The sequence below is a fragment of the Equus przewalskii genome, chromosome 8 (genome assembly GCF_037783145.1).
Source record: "Equus przewalskii isolate Varuska chromosome 8, EquPr2, whole genome shotgun sequence".
Taxonomy (NCBI): Eukaryota; Metazoa; Chordata; class Mammalia; order Perissodactyla; family Equidae; genus Equus; species Equus przewalskii.
This window is the reverse complement of record NC_091838.1, coordinates 31,144,656-31,163,739: the sequence shown is the minus strand read 5'-3', so window position 1 is coordinate 31,163,739 and position 19,084 is coordinate 31,144,656. Positions and strand designations below refer to the sequence as shown.

The following is a 19,084-nucleotide window of genomic DNA, read 5'->3' as shown; positions in this document are numbered from 1 at the left end:
TAACTTATTTAGTATATTTTGATTCCTTAAAAAGTCACATTCCAAAAAAACGTGTTTAAGAGAACATTCGTACACTTAATTTTATTTTCTAATAAGTCAAACTTTAGAGTTCCATTTATTATTTTTTCCATAAATTTTTGAGATATTTTGCATGCCCTCCAATTTCAGCCTCATGCACAAAATGGTTAGTGATAGCCCAACCCCTGGAGGCACCCTGACCACCAGGGACTAATGGGAGCAACTGTGAACTGGTGAGAAACACATTCTAAAATTTCAGATAGTAGCTACGTATTACTTAGCATGCAAACAGCATTTGATGAGTGAGTAAGGAATTGAATTCATGAAATATCACATGTGCCTAAAGGTAAATTAAAATTATTTATCTTGGAAATAATGAGCACAGTGATAAATTTTCTACAACACATCATTTTCCTCCTGAAGGAGAATCTAGGTTGCCAACTTGAAGACCCTTCTGCAGTCCATTGTTATCAATACTTATTTAAAAAATGTTGAAAATATTAAGGTCACTGTCCACCTGGACTGGTCCATGTTGTTATTACCAATTATATTTTGGGGTGCTAAATATGTTTATAAAACAAAAAATAAATGTTTTACTTATATATGTCATATCTTAAATATCTTAAAGCTTAAACATGTCCTTTTATTTTCAAGGTTTTTTTTCAGATATTAGACATCCACCCTATTAGGGAGTCAAGGTATTCTTCAACTTTAAGGCTTAGTATCTTTTCTTTTCTTCAAAAAGAGGCAGAGTCCAACCCAGTGCCTTTGAAAACGGACTCAAAGCAAGGACACTGTTTCTTATCTTTAGACTCTCTACAGTTACTGGTAAAAAATTACCCCTCAATAAATGGATGCTGAGTGAAATAAATGATTGGTTTTGCTTGCAAACTGGATAAGATTTTACAACCAAACAGACTGTATGTTCTACAGAAGTTAAGACTGGTTTTGGTGCTAGGGAGTAGATAAATTTTGGGCCACTCCTTCTTGCTACCTGTGGTAGGGTGATCGTTGGTTTCCAAGAGGCCATCATCCTCCTCGGCCTCTGTCTTGTGGTCATATTCTTCTTTGCAGTCTATGTTGGGGCTGTAGTGTCGGGGCTTCATTAGCAGGGATTTTCTCTTGTTGACTGGGACACCCAAAGCCTGCTCTTCAGCTCTCCTCTTCTTCGTCACGGAGCAATCATATGCAGCACTGTAGTATTGAGGCAAATTAAGAACATAATAAAATAGTTTACTACTGTCTACCATTTGACTTTCATGAAGTATAATCCAAAGCCTGTGGAAATTTGGAATGAAAGGTTTAGGGTTAGTTGTTGGCACTAACAAAAACAACCCATCTACTGAGTCCATTGAACTGTGTGGATTCTATTTTACTGCCTATCAGAAGAGTTAAAAAAAAAAAAATCATCCTTAATCCTGAGTAAGCGTATGTTAATCTGTGCTTTGCTTGGCACTACAATGAATACCCAGGCAGGGATGAAACAAGATTTGCACTGGCTTGCTAATCCTAAGAAACAGCTAATGTGAAAAATATACCACCAGATACAAAAAAACGTGTCCAGTATGGATAAATCACAAGGTTTTTCAAATAGTTGTTTGCTACCCAAACTGCTTATCTCTGCCACAGTTGCACATCAAACTTGAGATGCCACATTCTAGGCTTTGACTTGAAAGAAAGGAGCATAAATGGAGGGGACAAACTATGAACATTCAATCAACCCATCTCCAGTGACCATTAAAAAAAAGTGAAAAGATGCTACATTCTGCCTTTTGATTCTCGCCCATTTGGCACATGGAACAAAGAAATAAAAAGAGGAGAAATATGATTGGATTTCACAAGAATGGACAACAGTTTATCCTTACTCCTGTTCTCGTATGGTTTTGTTGGAAATGCTCCTGAGGGTGACCCTTTCAAAGTAGATTTTCTACATATAGCTCACTCAGAATTAACGCAGGTCACTCTATGTGTTGAAGTTAAAACCAATGTTCTCTTGGCAAGATCCAGGAAGACCAGAGGGTTTAGCCAATCGTGACTATGTGAGAGATATTTACTAAATGCTCTTTGAAGAAAAATGCAAGAGCTTTAGATGAAAAGATCCAGAGAGAATCCTATACTCGGAGTAATAAGACATTATTTACTCCATCTCTAAAAGACGACTGAATAGTCAGTAAAACTACTAAAGAGAAAAAAAGCCTTAAATTGTTCTCTTAGAAACATCAATGCAAACATGGTAGCCCATTCATGAAAATTATTTGATTATAGTCATATGGAAATTCTTGAATTTAGAAGAGTAGATTCAAAAACTTCAGAGGAAAAAAGTGCTATTCCTTCTAGGGAGAAGAACGATTCTGAAGGAGAGATAATTCAAGAGGGTTAGAAATCTCTCACAAAAAAATTAAAAATTGGAGAATTGAAAGTTATCCTGAGGAAGAGAATGGTGAAGTTCCTAAATAAACTAATATGCTTTTGCAAAATTTCTCTGACGTGTCCTAATTTAAAGTGACCATGTACGAAAGGTGGAGCAAAAGAGAATATAATCAGATGACCATGAAGATAAAAACATGCCTTTATAAGAAAACTGCAGAAAGTGAAGACGTACATGGCCTGAACCTGCTGGTTTGTCAAGGAAAACAGTCTACAGCATGTGGTTACGATGTAATGAGAGCCAGCACAGAGAAGAACTGCCTGTGCGGCTGCCTTCTTTGTCAAGGAGACGGATCTTTTTGAAAGTGGAGGGGCAGGAGAAACATACCAAATGGGGATAAAGTTCCTAGGTATGTAAAGAGCATTCAAGAAGTTCCCTAAAATAGTTAAAGTCTCTTAAACCAAGTAAATTTCCATTGAAGATGTTCAGAAGACATACAAGTAAGACCGCTAAACCATTTTCTTGAACCAAGAAGATTTACAGAAAATGAGAGGGGCTTCTGGCAAATGTCATTCAGCAGAAAAAGAAACTGGACTCTAAAACCCATAGCAGCTTAAGCATACCATTGGTACTTGTATAGGATTAAGAAAGTTTATTAAAATTAAAATTTTTCAGCTCCAGGAAACATTGATTGAAGAGACCCGGGGTGGTCAGTGCGGGTAGCAAAGAACTGATCAGTCAGAAAAATGTCATTTCTTTCTTTGATGGTTGGGGTGATGAATGAAGCTAAACATCTATTACCCATAAGATCCTTACATACTTTATCTTGTTAATATTATTATCCATATTTACTTATAAAGACAAGTAACATTCTCAAAATCACATTACTGGTCATTAGTGGGGCTGGTATTTTAATTCTAGTCTATCGGGCCCCAAAGTGCATGCTCTCTCCTACATGTTGCCAAATCAGAAAAATGAATTTAGATAATGTCTGTATGCATTTGACAATTGGGTGAAGTAGTACCTGGATAAACTAGCCTCCTCTCCAACAAGAAAGAAGCTGCTCACAAAAGGGCTTTGCTCAGTGACTCAGGTGCAGATATATAGGATACTCACTAAGTTTTTATACTGGAGATTATACTGAGTTGCAGCAATGAAAAACATGTTGCAAAATGTAATTAAGACCTCAAAATGTCCATAGTCTAGAACAGTAGAATGAACCTAATAAGATGATGTTTAATGGTAATAAAAATCAAGTTCAGTATTTGAGTCCCAGTAATAACTGTGCAAGGATGAAGGGGATATGTAAGGTTTTTATCAAAACCTTAAAATAGCTTAAAATAAATTAATGTATTTGATACTGTGTATGAAGTGCTTTAAGTGATATTAGCTGCGTATTCTGCAACAAACAATTGAATCTTTTGGAACACCAAATTCCTCATCTATCAAACAGGGATAATAATTTCTCTATCACATGTTGTGGGTAAAGAAGATAACATCTGTGCTGACAGTGACAAAAATAGGTCAAGATAGAGATGTCCTGACTCCCTGCTCAGTGCTCTTTGGACCCCATCAACATCAGGCTGCCGCTGCCTCTATGCAACATCACAAACTCTCTCCCTGGCACACGGCACGGATTTGTGCATGCTTGTATGTCCATAAACGCATTCTACTTTTTTACATGTTATGTATATTTACATAAATTACCTTAGATTTATACATAACATTTGCTTTAAATCTCACATTCTGTGCATTTCTCTGTTGCAAAGTAGCCATGGCCCAGGCAGCATTTGGAGCTAAAATGAAAGGCTTTATAATAAATATTACCCTTTGTGTGTGCATGGAAAATGGTCCCTTTCCCTAGTTTTCCCTGAGGGCACACTATTTTGGCTTTATTGTGACACTTCACTGTGACACTGCAGTGAGGGAAAGCCATGCTTTACATGTCACTGAAAGAAATGCCACAAAATGCTAACATATCTTCTCAAGGTTGCCAGAAATAATTTCCACTGGGTTGTGTTTTCCCATCTGCGGAGCTCTGAAATGTTAAGGAAATAAATGAGCTCTATTATCTATATTTTTCTAGTAGATGAAAATGAAAGAGAAAAAATACACTCAGCTCAGTATTTATTGTTCTATTCAATCAAACTGTTGCTTTAAACATCCAGAGTCCTCCAGGGAACTTTATCAACGCGCCAAATACCTTTCAACATCATATTTCATATCTGTGCTTTTGGTTTTAGTAAAATATCTCTAAAAGATCTGTATTTTTGCCTGAGAGAAATTTTTGGTTACAAATCTGAGAGAGACTTCCATTTAGAAACTCGAATTCTAATTTAAAATAGTATTCCCTGTGATGACAACATATGGCTGAAATTTTATTGAAAGAGTGATTGAGGAAAACAACACTTAGATAACATTAATGATAGATGCAGTTCTGGGGTTCATTGACCTTTCAGGTTTCAGAAAAGAATACGATGGATTAGGGGACTCGGAATGCCCCAAATCTGTCCGATCAGCACCAGATCCAGAGCCATTTTCCACAGTAATGAACTCTCAGTGCAAATTACTAGAAGATATGGAACAAATCAAAAAATGTAAGTGCAGTAATTGATATATTTTGAGCACATCCCCCCAAAAGAATAAAATAGAAAAATAAATGGAAGTTTTGAATCCCTGAGTCCAAGGAAACTATTTACATGGCCCACATTTCTGTGGAAAATTCATAGTGGGTATTCCACTGATTTCCTCTAATCAGGCAAAATACCACAGACTCATGGAAAAAAATATGAATTTGAATTAAGAAGATTAGCAGGAAAAAACAAGGGCATGATGATTGAAAAAGAAAAAAATTAAACTATTATTTTCAGAGACATGATTGTATTTGAAGAAACTCCAAAAGAATCTACAGATAAAATATTAAAATAAGGAAGTAAATTTAATGAGATCACTATTAAAAATTATTGAAACTTCTATAAACCAACAATGAAAGATTAGGAGAAAAATTTTAAAATAAAATCTTTTATAATGCATAGAAATATGAAATACTTAGGAATAAATCTAACAAAGGTGTGTAAAACCTATACAAAACAAATAACATTTTCAGAAAATTAAAGAATACCTAAATAAATGGAGAAATATAAAATGTTCAGGGAGTAAAAGGCTCAGTATTGCAAGACTTCAATTCTCCCCAAATTTATCTATTAGATTCAATGCAATCCCAAACAAAATCCCAGGAAGAAATTTTTTTTTTTTTTAGAAATTAACAAGTTAATTCTAAAATTTGTGTGGGAATGAAAAGAACCAGGAGCAGCAAAGACCACCTTGAAGAAGAACAACAAAGTTGGAAGACTTACAGGCTTGGATGTCATAGATCTACAGTATTATGTTTTTCATGGATCTACAGGACGTGAGATAGGGTGTTACTGGTATAAGCATAAACAAAGAGACCAATGGAACAAAACGGACGTTTCATCTTTTGGGTTCAGAAATAGACTCACACCTACATGGCCAATTTATGACAAAAGTGTCATTGGGGAAAGAGTTGTTTCCTCAATGAACGGCACTGAGTCAATTGGATATCTCTCTAAAAAAAAAGTCTTGACTTCTACCATGTAGCATACAATTCCAGAAGAATTATGGATTTAAAATATGCATTACAAACAATAAAGCTTCTAGAAAAAAATGTGGGACAACATCTTTGTGACCTTGGTAAAGACTTTTTAAGCAGTTTACAAAAAGCACTAATTTATAGGGAAAGACTGATAAATTAGAACACATTAAATTAAAAACTTTTATTCATCAAAAGATACCAACCAGCAAGGGAGGCTTCTTATCAATATTCTGTTTCTTTATCTGTTTACACAGCAAGTTCAGGTTCTGAAGATTCATTGAGCTTTACTCTTATGATATGTACGTGCTTCTAGATATATATTATACTCTTCAAAACAGTTTTTAAAAGACCAGTAAGAGTTTAAAAGTAACCCGTAGAGTGGGAGAAGGTATTTGCAATTCATATATATGTGTATATATATATATGTGTGTGTGTGTGTGTGTGTGTGTGTGTGTGTATGCATAAAAAGTTATATACAGAATATATAAAGAATTCTTCCAAGGAAATAAGAAAATGATAATCAATTTAAAAAATAGGCAGAAGGCCTTGCACATCACGAAAGAACTGATGCATAAATGAAAAGGTACTCAGGCTCTGTCATTTCCAGGGAAATGCAAAAACATATATTGGCTTCTTGGCTAATAAAGTGGGAACCGTAAGTGGAATCCTCTAAAACTTCTTCCTTCTCATCACCAAAATAGTAAATCTAAAACATCATATTCTAGACGGAATGGCAAAGATTAGAGCCACCCTTGAAACTTAAAGGATGCATAGTTGGTGGTCCTTGTAATTTTTCCATTAAATTCACCACTGCGGACTCTAATATGACTGAGCCTGGTGATTAACAGTGGACTACCACAAATTCAAACCAATAATAGTTCTACTGCAGCTGCTAAACCACAATACGGGATCTTTGCTTTAGCAGATTAACGCAGACTCAAATACATGTTTTGCAGTCACTGACATAGCAAATACCTTCTTTCCCATCTCTATCAGAGAGCAGAACTGGGAGAAGTTAACATTTCAATGATCATGTTCTCATCATGTTAATGAGAACAAATAAGCAAGAAGTAGCAAGTATTTTAGAAGGTTTGGGTGGGACATAAACCAACATAGATTCAGGAGCACAACGTATCAGTGAAGTTTTCAGGGACTAAGTCACCTAGGTCATTCCAGATTTCCCCATTTATAATAAGGGACAAATTATTGCATCTCATGCTTTCCACTGCTGAGAAGGAAGCACAAGGCTAGATTGGCCTTGTTAGATTCTGGGGACACCATATTCCATGCTTTGGAATACTGCCCTGACCCATGCTTTGAGTGACAAGGGAAGCGGTCAGCTTTGAAAGGTCTGAGGAACAGGTCCAGGCTGCACTGAGGACAGCTTCACTAGTTGGACATAAAACCTGGTAGAGCCTATGGTATGTTTTGAGGTATCTGTAGTAAAAGGAAAAGATGCTAGTGGAGTTTATGGCAAGATCTAATGGAAGAAACACAACACAGACCCACAGGTTTCTGGAGCAATTCATGTCATTTGCAGCAAAGAATTATACACTACTTGAAAAACAGCCCAAATAGAGACAGGATCCCCAACCATGAGGTCAGAACTGACCATCACGAACTGGTTTCTGTTAGATATGTCATGATGTCAAATAGGCTTAGAAGTAATCAATCATAGGATGAAGGGTCCAAGATTAGGGTGAAGCAAGCCTAGAGGAAATAAGCAAGCTATATGAGCAGACTCCCATGACACCCACCACTATGGTAGCAGTACCTCACCCTCAACTGCCATAGATGGGGCATATGTAGGGCTCCCGAATATCAGATATAAAGGAAGAAAAAGTATTTATAAGTGGGTTGGCTCAGCATCTGAGTGCAACCTGAAAATAGGTTACAGGTCACCACTTAAGGGTGGCTCTGAAAGGAACAGAGAGAAGAAATCTTCCCAAATGGAAGAGCTACAGGGAAGGTAGGGGTGCAACTGGTCTTCCATTTTGCATGGAGAGAAAAGTTGCCAAGGTAAAAAAATATACGGACCCACAGGCAAAGTGAACAGCTTAGCAAGTCAGGCAGCGACAAGGAGATGAATGGCTTAGCTGGAAGATGAGGGACAAGGAGGTACGAGAAAGAGGCATATGGGTGGGTGGACTTATGAGAGTTAGGATGCAATGTGAAAGCCTTTGTCTTGCATAATGACACCCATCAGATAGCATATACCAAGGCATAAGCATAAAGCCATCAACCAGAGAGAATGGCCTGGTCAGGAGAAGCCAGCCAGTCAGCCTCTGTCTTCAGCTTTCACATGCTGGCACATTGGAGTCATTAATGGTGTAGACTTAGTGGTGGGAATTGAGGCATTGAATAGGCCCAACAGCACGGGCTTCCACTAAGACTGATTTAGCTACTTTCTCAGCCCAATGTCCAATCTGCCAACAAGAGAGATAAATCCATACCCCCAGTATAACACCATTCCTTGAGAAGACCAACCAGCCACTGGACGCTTCTCACTCTGGGAAGGGCAGCAATTCAACCTGACTGGAATTGACACGTATTCTGGGTATGGAATTGCCTTACTTGCCATGATAGCCTCAGACAGGACTACTATCTGAGGGCTTATAGAATGTTCTACCAACAAGAAATTCTCATACATCTCATTGGACAAAGGGACCCAGTTAGGAAGATGACCATGGGAACAAAATAATTGGGCACACTTATTATCACTTACCACACATCTCAGAAATTGCTGGCCTGATGGAGTGATACAATGACCTCTTGAAGGCCTAGCTGAGATGCTAGTTTGGAGGTGATACCCTGCCAAGATGAGTGCCTTCATGGGAGGTAATACGCACTCTTACTGATCATTATATAATGCTACATCCTTGATAGTTTGAATATATGGGTCCAAGAACTAAGATGTGGAAGAGTCACCATCCTGGCAGGAGTAATAGACTCTGATCATCAGCAGTAGTAAGGCTGCGATTGCATTTTGGAGAAACAGGAGAATACATTTAGTATCCAAGAGATGTACTGAGTTATCCCCTGGTTCTTCTCAGCCCAAACTTGACAGCAAATCAACATGTGCAGCAGCCAGAGAATCTGAAGGTCATGGTGACCAGAGGCTCAGATCACTTAGGGATGAAGCTCTGAGTCATGCCACCAAGTAAGCCATCTAGATCAGCAGAGGTTCTTGGCAAAGATGAAGGGAATGGATAGAAGAGTAAGTAGACAATGAACTTAGTATACAAAGCAAGTGGATTTGAACTCTGAAGGGGCAGACTGTAGTGGATACTCTGGTCTATCACTACCCTCTCCCCACATCAGGACTAAGGTATTCATGTCCCCCACCCAATGAGAGTGTTGGAAGCTAATGGATCTCAGCTGAATCCATTTCAGGGAATTTCGCTCAGTCAGAGAACCATCTGACCCAAAATCACATCCCCATGGGGGCAGCCCGTCTTCTCCCCTACTTTAAGGCAAGATAACTCTGAAGAGCAACCCCAGCACCAGAGCTCTCAGGAGGAATGGCTGAGGCTTCCGTTGCAGCTGCATTGCAATTCGACTTCTCCCTCTACCTCATTCTGTTTCCCTTTCCTCTAAGAGGTATTATTTCCATGAGCATGCCTCCGTAAAACATTGTATTACAAATTCCTGTCTCAGTCTATTTCTTAGAAAACCTAACCGGGGGCAAAGGCATGAGGGGTTAGCCTTGGGGGCCGAGGGCAGGTACTGGCAACTAGACTACAAGTGCTGGTAGGTGTGAAGCTTTCTCTTGATCTACAGAAGTTGGAGATAGTCCCTCTTGAAGTCTTTGCTCTGATTGCCTAGAGAATATAGGGTGTGTGGGGTTGCTCTCGACTTCATTTGAAGCAAGAATGTGAAGACAGAATTAATTATTATCTGTTTAAAAAACCAAAAGCTATCCATGCTTTTGACTTAAAAGACCAATGGTGGAGAAATATGTTAGTTTATTTGACAATACAGTGTACTGTTTTGACATATGGTTTCCAAATTTCTTCATTGGGATATCCATTCTTGGTGAGTCTTTATCATTATATATTCAATTTTAAAATCTGAAAAAATTGACGTATTTCAGTGACTTTTTCAAGGAGCTTGCTATGAGCTCAGTATAATAAAAAATATAAAAGTATGAGACACGGTCTCTATTTGTTAAGAGCTCATAATCTAACTAGGAGAGAAAGTAAACCCATGAGACAACAATAACTGACGAGAGAATATGAAGTTAAGTTTGAAATGAGTGACTCAAGCAATATGTGAGAGAGCACTCAAAGAGGAAATAGACAGGAAGGGTACTCTTCTCCCTGTGTTTTAACAGATAAGCCTCCTTTTAACAATCTAAAATACCACCTACTGAAATCTAAACCTCATTTTTCAAAAAAGAAAATGTCATCTTGATATTATGCCTTAGGGAGTTGAGTGTTCAATATTTTCCCACTGTACTTTACACAAAATGAACAGATTATCCTAAATGTCTAAATCATTTCTGGTAAGAATTTAGGCAAACATGTAGTCATTCCCCCCCCAACAGGATGTCACATTTGATGCAATGCTATATTCCCGCTGCACTCTTTTTTGCGGGGGGAAGCAGGCGAGGAGGAGGTGGTCACTTCCCTTCTTGAAATCCTCTGGCCCAGCACTCTGTGCTGTGGATACCCAGACAAACTGCAATGGTTACTTGACCACACTTAGGACATCAGGAGGCAGGACTCTGTGGAAAAGTTAAAGTCCCATATTCATTTGAAATGGGCCTCATGATTCCAAAGAGAGTTAAAAGCTACCGTAAATGACAAATTTACACAGTGAGGATTATAGAGATAACATTCATTCTGTGAGGACAGTCCCTGAAATTCATGAGCCAGCTCTCAGCTATGTCTTAGAAACTTGTGACCATGCTCATGTTTACAGAGCTATGTCAAGTTATCATTTGCCCAGAAGTAAACCTATAATTTAAGCTTCTCCTATTACTCATGTCATAAATTCAGCATCTAAGTTGTTGCTATTTATCGATGGTTGGTTTGCTGTCATGGAACACTGATTCCATTGGCAAGGTTACTTGATAATATCAGGTTTATAAGAGAGGAGCATTTTTGTCCTCTAAGGCCAAAGCTAATAGTTGGGTTTTCCTCATTTAATTGGGATTAAGTTTTATGAATGATAAATTAATTGCATAACATTCACAACAGTTTTTTCATAAAATAGTCAAGCCATTAAAAGCCACATTGCAATAATAATAATAATAATAATAATAATAATAATAATAATAAATAACTTGCTCTGAATCCTGAGGTAATAAGTGGAGTTAAGAAGACCTCCCACAAACCTCCTGTGGCCCTGCCATTCTGGATAAATACAGCCCCCTTTGAGATGTCATTCCAGTAACGTTGTCAAAACATATTGATTCTATGCCACCATCGTGTTTGGTATTTACCATGATTATAAAACTTAACTCTCTGAAGTGGTTGGAAACAGGAAAGAGATGATACTAGTGCAAAGGGCCCCAAAGAAGGCCAGAGCTCCAAAGCACAGGTGGAGGGCCCAGCCTTTAATACGAGGGCCTCTTCTTCCTTCTCTGCAACAGCAGAGAACAGGAGAGAGGTACAAGTGCAAGTCGGAGGTGGGAAGTGAAGTAGTTTCCACTTGATGGCTTTTCATCTTTCAAAAGAGGTGCTTATTAAATATTTATTAAATCTAAGTATATATATAAATGCAAGTAACATGAAAAAAACTTAACCCTCCAAATTGTAATCATCTCTCCCAGTACCCTGGAAACATCTACAAGAGAACATAGACTGTTTCTTGTTCATGTTTACATCTCTGGTGCATAACATAAGGCCTGTGTCTTGTCAGTAACATGCTCAGTAGATGTTTATTAAAGTTGAACTCCACCCAGATGTAAGCATATAAAAATGACTTCAGTGCAAACATGAACCTAGGGCCCTGCCTTTCTCCAGGAGGTGCATCAAAAAGCAACCCACTGAATGGACAGATGAGGTGGCTGGCCCACCTTCCTTGGAACCAAAGTTCACTGATCCATGCAAGCTTCTGTTCCTAGTTCCCCTCACCACTGAGGGTGTGCTTTTGTAAGACAGTCAAAAAAGAGACAGACGGTAAGCTAACAGTAGCAGGTAAGTCAAGAAATCCTAGTTGATCCACATGAAGATTGACCAAATGACCATGACATTATGAATTGATCAGTCCAAAACTCTGCTCTCCCAGAATACAGCACAATCATGTAGTTTCAAGATAATTCAGTCCTCACAAGAACCAAATTTTTTAAAGAAAGAACCAATCATTAACTAAAACACAAAATAATATATCAAAATTTGGAATACAGTCTAACATAAAATATAAATTTCCTCCAATTTATACCCAAAGACAAATGATGTATCTCAGTTCAATAATGTGGGTACAACCACACTCTTTTGAATTGCCTATAGATTGACTAAGCAATTCAGTTAATGTATAGCCATAGCTCAGCCATGCAATATATAAACAGTTCACAGGCCTCTTCAGAAACATAATATGATGGATCATAAGGATTTCCCAAGAGAACAGAAGTGGGATATATGAAGATAAAATTAGAAAGTTAAAGACAGCAAGAAATGATTATTATGTGGAGACAAAGAATTCATGAATATTTTAAATATAAGGGGAGATTTGTTGTTGCTTGCTGGTAAATTTGGCTTCATTAAACCAGACTGTTCATTATTTTAATTTGAGTAATACTTCCAAATACTTTCTCTTAAGTATATAAAACAAAATATATGTTGTTTTATATTTTTTGTCAAATAGCAGTATAAAACTAAAAATATTCAGAAAAGTTAAATATAAATGATCTTATTTTGATTATGAAGAAATACAAAAATGAATTCACATGGTTCACGAATGTTTGCCTTACCAAAATAATTATTATATATCAAGGAGAAGATATTTCAAATAAGCCTTTCTTAAAAAAAAAACTTTAAAAGAAGATTACTACATCATCTTAGTTGATCTATGATAAGCATTTTAATATAAGTTGTATCTGCTAAAATAATTAAATATGGTTGAGTAATAATAGCCTCTTGACAATTCAAGTTAAATGCATTTGTAGGATTGAGTTGAAAGTAACTCTTTTTACTTTAGTCAATAATCTGAATTCTTTCTTTTTTACTTGCAGTTTATATTCCTAATAAAAAATAAAATAAAATAAGAGCTGTGAATTTCCATGATAATGAGGATAAAAATACTGCATTTTTGTGCATTTGGTTAGTATAAGATAAGACCATACATATTCATTTTTTTGTCTAATCACAAATACCTAGTTTTAGAAGAAAATAAAGTGTGCCTTCCTTTAATTTCCCTAGCGCAATATTTTATATAATTTTACATAGCAGTAGCGCTACCAGCAGAAATTTTGTTAGCAGAACGTCTTTCAAAAACGGAGAAACTTGGGGCTGGCCCCGTGGCCGAGTGGTTAAGTTTGCGCGCTCCGCTGCAGGCGGCCCAGTGTTTCGTTGGTTCGAATCCTGGGCGCGGACATGGCACTGCTCATCAGACCACGCTGAGGCAGCGTCCCACATGCCACAACTAGAAGAACCCACAACGAAGAATACACAACTATGTACCGGGGGGCTTTGGGGAGAAAAAAGGAAAAAATAAAATCTTTAAAAAAAAAAACAAAAACGGAGAAACTAAAAAAGCAAAAGACTTCGGCGTTGCTTAGGTAGGGGGCTGGGAGGCGCCCTCCCTCCCCACTTCCTGGGCGGGGTCGACTAGATTGACGTCTGCCAGGGTTCCTCCTGCTTTCTGTGGGGGAACCAGATGTGCTGGCTCAGCTTCTCCCTAGGGGGAAGGGTTCTGAGCTCCAAACCTCAAACTTGAAAGAAAAAGAAATCTTAAATACAAGTATCTTCATAGTATTTTCAAATCACCCCCATGAATGATGCAGAAAAGCTTCATTCTTCCTGCCATTTAATCAATATCTTATTTTATTTTGTTCCACGAATGTCTGTGTTAGTCTTGTGAGGACTGACATGCTGTATGTCTTCTCCATGACTTTACACTTTATTTGTATGTTATTTATACTTATTTATACTTTATATATGTGTGTACAGCATGGTGCCTGGGACTTCCTAGATGTGACTGATGCTTGTTATGATCATCTACACTGTGGGAGCACTTTCTGCAGTTGGAGGAGAAACAGAACCCTTTCATGCACACTTCTAAGGAAAGAAGAAACAGTTAACTTCATCGTAATAGTTATAATTCAAAATGAATTGCAGTTATTTAGTAATCAGAATGAGAACTTTAAGTTTTAATGGAGCTTGTTGAATAGAATGAAAATCAGTATCCAGGCACTGGCAAAATCCAGTTCAAAAATCCCATTTGAGCATTCATTTTTGAAGGGGATCATCAGAACGGAATAAGTGACAGTGATTGTAAAATACACATCAAAAAAAATCTGCTCTAAAGTTACTCTTGAACAAAAATAACAAAGGTAATTAATATTTCATTCATGATTATGTGAATGAACTCAAAATCATGTGAATTAGCCAGACAACATGGAACTAAAGTTTATTGTGGACAACTTAGAAAGAAATTATCTTTGTTATGCACCATGTCCAGATCTATCAAACACCAAGTTCCCATTTATGTTTGGGATGCAGACACATCCTTATTAGTGAAAATGATCCCATTAATTCACAAAGTAAAAATCATTAATGACTGGGTTTGGAGCTTATTTGTTACTGTGGTCAGTCACTCCCACAACCACTCAAACCAGGGCGACATAAGTAAAACTGAGTTAATTTGGTAGGGCTTTAAAGGAAGATCAGGAAACACAAAGATCTAATTAGTACTGTAATGAGTGAACTATAGGTGTCCTTCTGTTCTCCAGTACGAACCTCTTCTTTTCTTTTTCCCAAGATGTACATACACCAACTCTTTCTAAGGAGCAGGCTCTGAATGGCTATTGAAAATGACAGAGAATGAAGCTTCATATAAGTTTAAAAATTTGAGGTAAGTATAAAGTGTTTTTACATGCAATGGATAATTATAACCATCTCTTGCATATTAGAAACTAATATAGTAGTTTTTTTCTTTTTGAAATACAATTAATTCCTTACTTCTAGATGAAATCTATATATGAGCAGTTTTATCATATATTATTTATATTTGTATTATTTTGTAGTAAGAAGGATAGTCGCATTATTTTTGTCATCCAGAACAGAGTTTATCAATGGTGGCCTTTTCATTATTCACTGATTTCTTTTTCTGGCAATTCCTGTTGTGGTTTCTACTATAGCTATTTCTCAATGTTCAAAAGAATGGTTTTCTCATTTTCAGGTAGTGTGGGTCTAGTATGAACATTCAGAGTAGAAACTTGCAGAAGACGAAAAATAATATGAAAGGAAGGAAAAGTGAGAGAGAGAGGGAGAGAGTGTATGAGATGGAAGGGGTAGAATGGAGGAATTCAGGGAGGCCGGAAAGAGGAAGAAAACTAAGAATGTGTGCATGGGGTGGGGAGTTGAGGGGAGCACAATTAGACAGTCAAAGGCTAGCAGAAATGAAGACACCCAGGACAACTTAGAGAGGGAAAGACCAGGAGACACAGACACACCAATATGAGGTAAAGGGACACCCACTGAGAGAAAACGAAACAAAACAGGCATATCCACAAACACAAAGACAGAGCTTCAAGTAAAATGAGTACTATGGTAATTTTGGGCTTTTAAAATTACTATGGCAAAAGACTTTTTGAGAGCATGTGGCTGTTTTACGACTACTATCATAAATGTCAATTTTATTTCTTGACATTTACTTGAATGCAGAGATTTGGTCCATAAATCTAGGTTCTTTTTTGGGCTCCCTAAACTAAAAATCTAGAAACCTAGAGCTATATACAAGGTCTTTCCTGTGAAAAAGCATTTTCTAATATTTGGAATGCTTCCATTTATCCGTCTCAACTTTACTGAAACATATAATGAATCATTTCACAGAACTTGCTGCCATGCTGGAGTAACATTTAAAAGGAGGATCAAGTGTTAAAATAGTCAAGTGAGTACTGAATTAGTAGGGCTCACTTTCTTTGATATGGTATTACAATTAGGTATATATAAACGTATGTGTAATATCTCACTATTTATGTGTGAGTATGTGTAAATATATATATGTACATACACAAGTCTGTGGAATGTTTTAGCAACCAAGTATCCTATTGAATCAGAAGTAACTTGCTTTTAAAGGCTGTCCCTGATTCAGACGCTCTCAACTAAAAATGAAGCCTACAGGTTCCACATTTCTCTTCCTGTAATCCAATCCCTTCTGTGCTTGCCGCTGCTTTCCTATCCACCACCAGAGCTTCCAACGACCCAGCCCTCCTGGCCTACCTCTGTCCCAGCCCCCACTAAGTCAGACAGGCTTGGCCCCAACACGGGTTCTGCCATCTTCCAACCCAGTAGGGCCCCTCACGGGATGCCCCTGTATTTCCATTCACCAGTAGGGGTAGGAGTGAGTGACTATTTTGCCAGTGCCTGCATCCTAGTTTAATATTCCATCAAGTAATTTTATTTTAATTTATATTTTCATTTAGAATATTATATAACTGGGCTTCCCTGAGAATACCAAAGCAACTTGGATCCCACTTCTAAGAGTTCACTCGTCTAGACAATGTGGACAGTAGCCACCTGTCCCCATCCTATGAAACAGGATATGGAAAGTTGCTTGCACAGTTCCTGAGACACAGGCTGTGCTTCAGGCATGAACGGGCTCAGGATACTCATTTTCCCATTTGATCCACATAGTGGTTGGATGAACTTCTGGGAGTTATCTTGTAATTCATTACTTATAAGGATGTTTCCATGGTTAATAGGGATCATAGGTTAAAAACCCATTTGCAGACCTGGTCTATGAGATTGTCAAAAAATCATCCTACTCTGTTTTAGATATAGAAATAAACTGAACATCAGAGCTTAATTCATTAAAGCATAAAATCATAAAAATTGAAGACACTTGAATCTTAGAGTATAAGCTTTCTTTTAATAACATGATTTTTCATTGCTTTTAAAATATGGAAGTCTTGTTAAGGATGGGCAAATGGAAGAGGGTTTGAAGTAATGGAGGGAATTGGCTCTCATATACACTCAAGGGACAGTCTCTGTTCTTATCTGTCCCTTCTCTTTTGAGTCCCCCCCCCCCCCCCCCCCGCCCAGCCACCCAAACCCACAGCACCAGGAAAAGTCTGTCACTCAATGTAATTTAACTCATCTTTGCAGACTCCCTGCTTTCTGCCTGTAGGAGTTCCCTGGGTGGATACATTCCCATCCTTCCAAATCAGGTCAAATCCCCAACCAGAATTAGCCACTCATTCCGTTGTGCTCCCTTCCATAAATCTATTTTAGAGGAATTATCACACCGTGTTTTCACATTTAGGCTGTTACCTTTAAAAAATTGCGAGTTCCTTTCTTACTCCAGAGCACATGTATGCCTATTTTTTCATTAGCACCTCACGTGCATCAGGCACTATTCTAGATATTGGGAATATTATCAATGAAATAAAAGATAACAATCCCTGCTCTCAGAAAACTTACATTGTCAGAGAGGAGACAGATTAGAAACAAGGTAATAAGTAGTTGTACTGCATGTTAAAAGGTGATCAATTTTCTTTCACTGAAAATAAAACAGGGAAGGGGAATGGAAAAAGCAGAGGAATGAAAGCTTGGTATTTTAAAGGCTAAGGTCAGGGAAGGCCTTGCTGACCTGAGGAGTTTGAGAAAGACCCGAAACAAGTGAGGGAGAGAGACATGCAGCTATGCAGGGAATAGCGTTCCAGGCAGAGAGCAGAGCGTGTAAAGGACTGAGGTATCAGTAGGTCTGATCCAGAGAGGGGCCTAGGTGTACAGGGAACAATGGAGAAGTTGGAGAGACCAGGCCAGAGTAGGCATTTTGCCTTTTCCTTCGAGAAAAGGGAAACCCATTGGAGGGTTTTGAGAAGAGGGCTGACATGATCCGACTTTCACTTTAACAAGATCATCTGGCTGCCTTGTGGAGTGAACTGTAAGGGGCAAAAGACAGAGGCAGAAAATCAGTGAGGAGGTCACTGCAGTAATTCAGGTGAGCAATAATGGTTTGGGAGCCTCGTGATAGCAGTGGGCAGTAGAGTAATTGCAATACAAATGGTCAGATTGAGGATTTATCTTGAAATTTGAGCCATAAAAATGTTCAGAGAGATTGTAAATGGGGTATGAAGAGAGAAATCAAGGATGGCTCCAAAGCTTTTGTACTTCTGTTTACTGACATGAGGAAAGCTGGGGGTGTGCCCAATTTATAGAAGATGGTGATTCCAATTTTGGAGATACCCATGAGGGATCCACATGAACATATTGACTCCAGAATTGGAGATATGATTTTGAGGTTCAGGGAAGAGAGATATATTGAAAGCCTGAATGAGATCACCAAGGTAATACCAGCAAAAAGGCTCAAGGATGCACCCTGGGGGCTCTACTGTTTACAGATAGTGGTGTTGAGAGAGAACTAGTCGTGAGAACTAAAGATACAGTCAGTGAGACAGGAGGAAGTCGGAGGGCATGTCCTGTCGGGAAGTCAAGCTTCTTTGAAAATGACCATGAAGAGTGAGCCTGCCAGCCCTTCCTTCAAGGAACCCAGCACTTAGTGAACCTACAGGACAGACTGTAGGCTTTGTGTCAGCTTCCACTACAAGGACACAGGGTCCTTAGAGGCTCTGGAGCAATTACCATCGACACTTTGAGGAGTCTAGAAGTCTAAATTCTCTCTATTCTAACAAGGGCAGCCTGGAAGAACAGTCTACTCTGTGATTCCCACAAGGCAGGAAGGATGCCTCCAGGGGCATATTGCAATCATTTCTCTGCACAAGTTTCACTTCCCTGGCCCTGATTTTGAAATGAGTCATAGAGATACATCCCCCACCCCCACTTTGGGAATCATCCCCGTGTGTGTCTCCCCCACAGATGGGAGTAAGTTCCCATGCCTCAGGCTGAGAACCACTGTGAGGATCTTTAAAGAAAATCCATGCTCAAAAGCTATTCTTCCTCATCTACCCTGCTCTG

General features: G+C 38.2%; 1 protein-coding gene across 4 annotated transcripts in view; it reads right to left on the bottom strand.

The window, feature by feature from the left end:
* LOC103554151 (ST18 C2H2C-type zinc finger transcription factor) overlaps positions 1-19,084 on the bottom strand; it is a 98,542-nt gene that overhangs the window by 61,937 nt on the left and 17,521 nt on the right. For all 4 annotated transcript variants that reach the window (XM_070630607.1, XM_070630609.1, XM_070630608.1 and 1 more), the window contains exon 5: positions 1,013-1,212. In XM_070630607.1, coding sequence (XP_070486708.1) covers positions 1,013-1,212 — 200 coding nt within the window. The remainder of the gene's footprint in view (positions 1-1,012; positions 1,213-19,084) is intronic.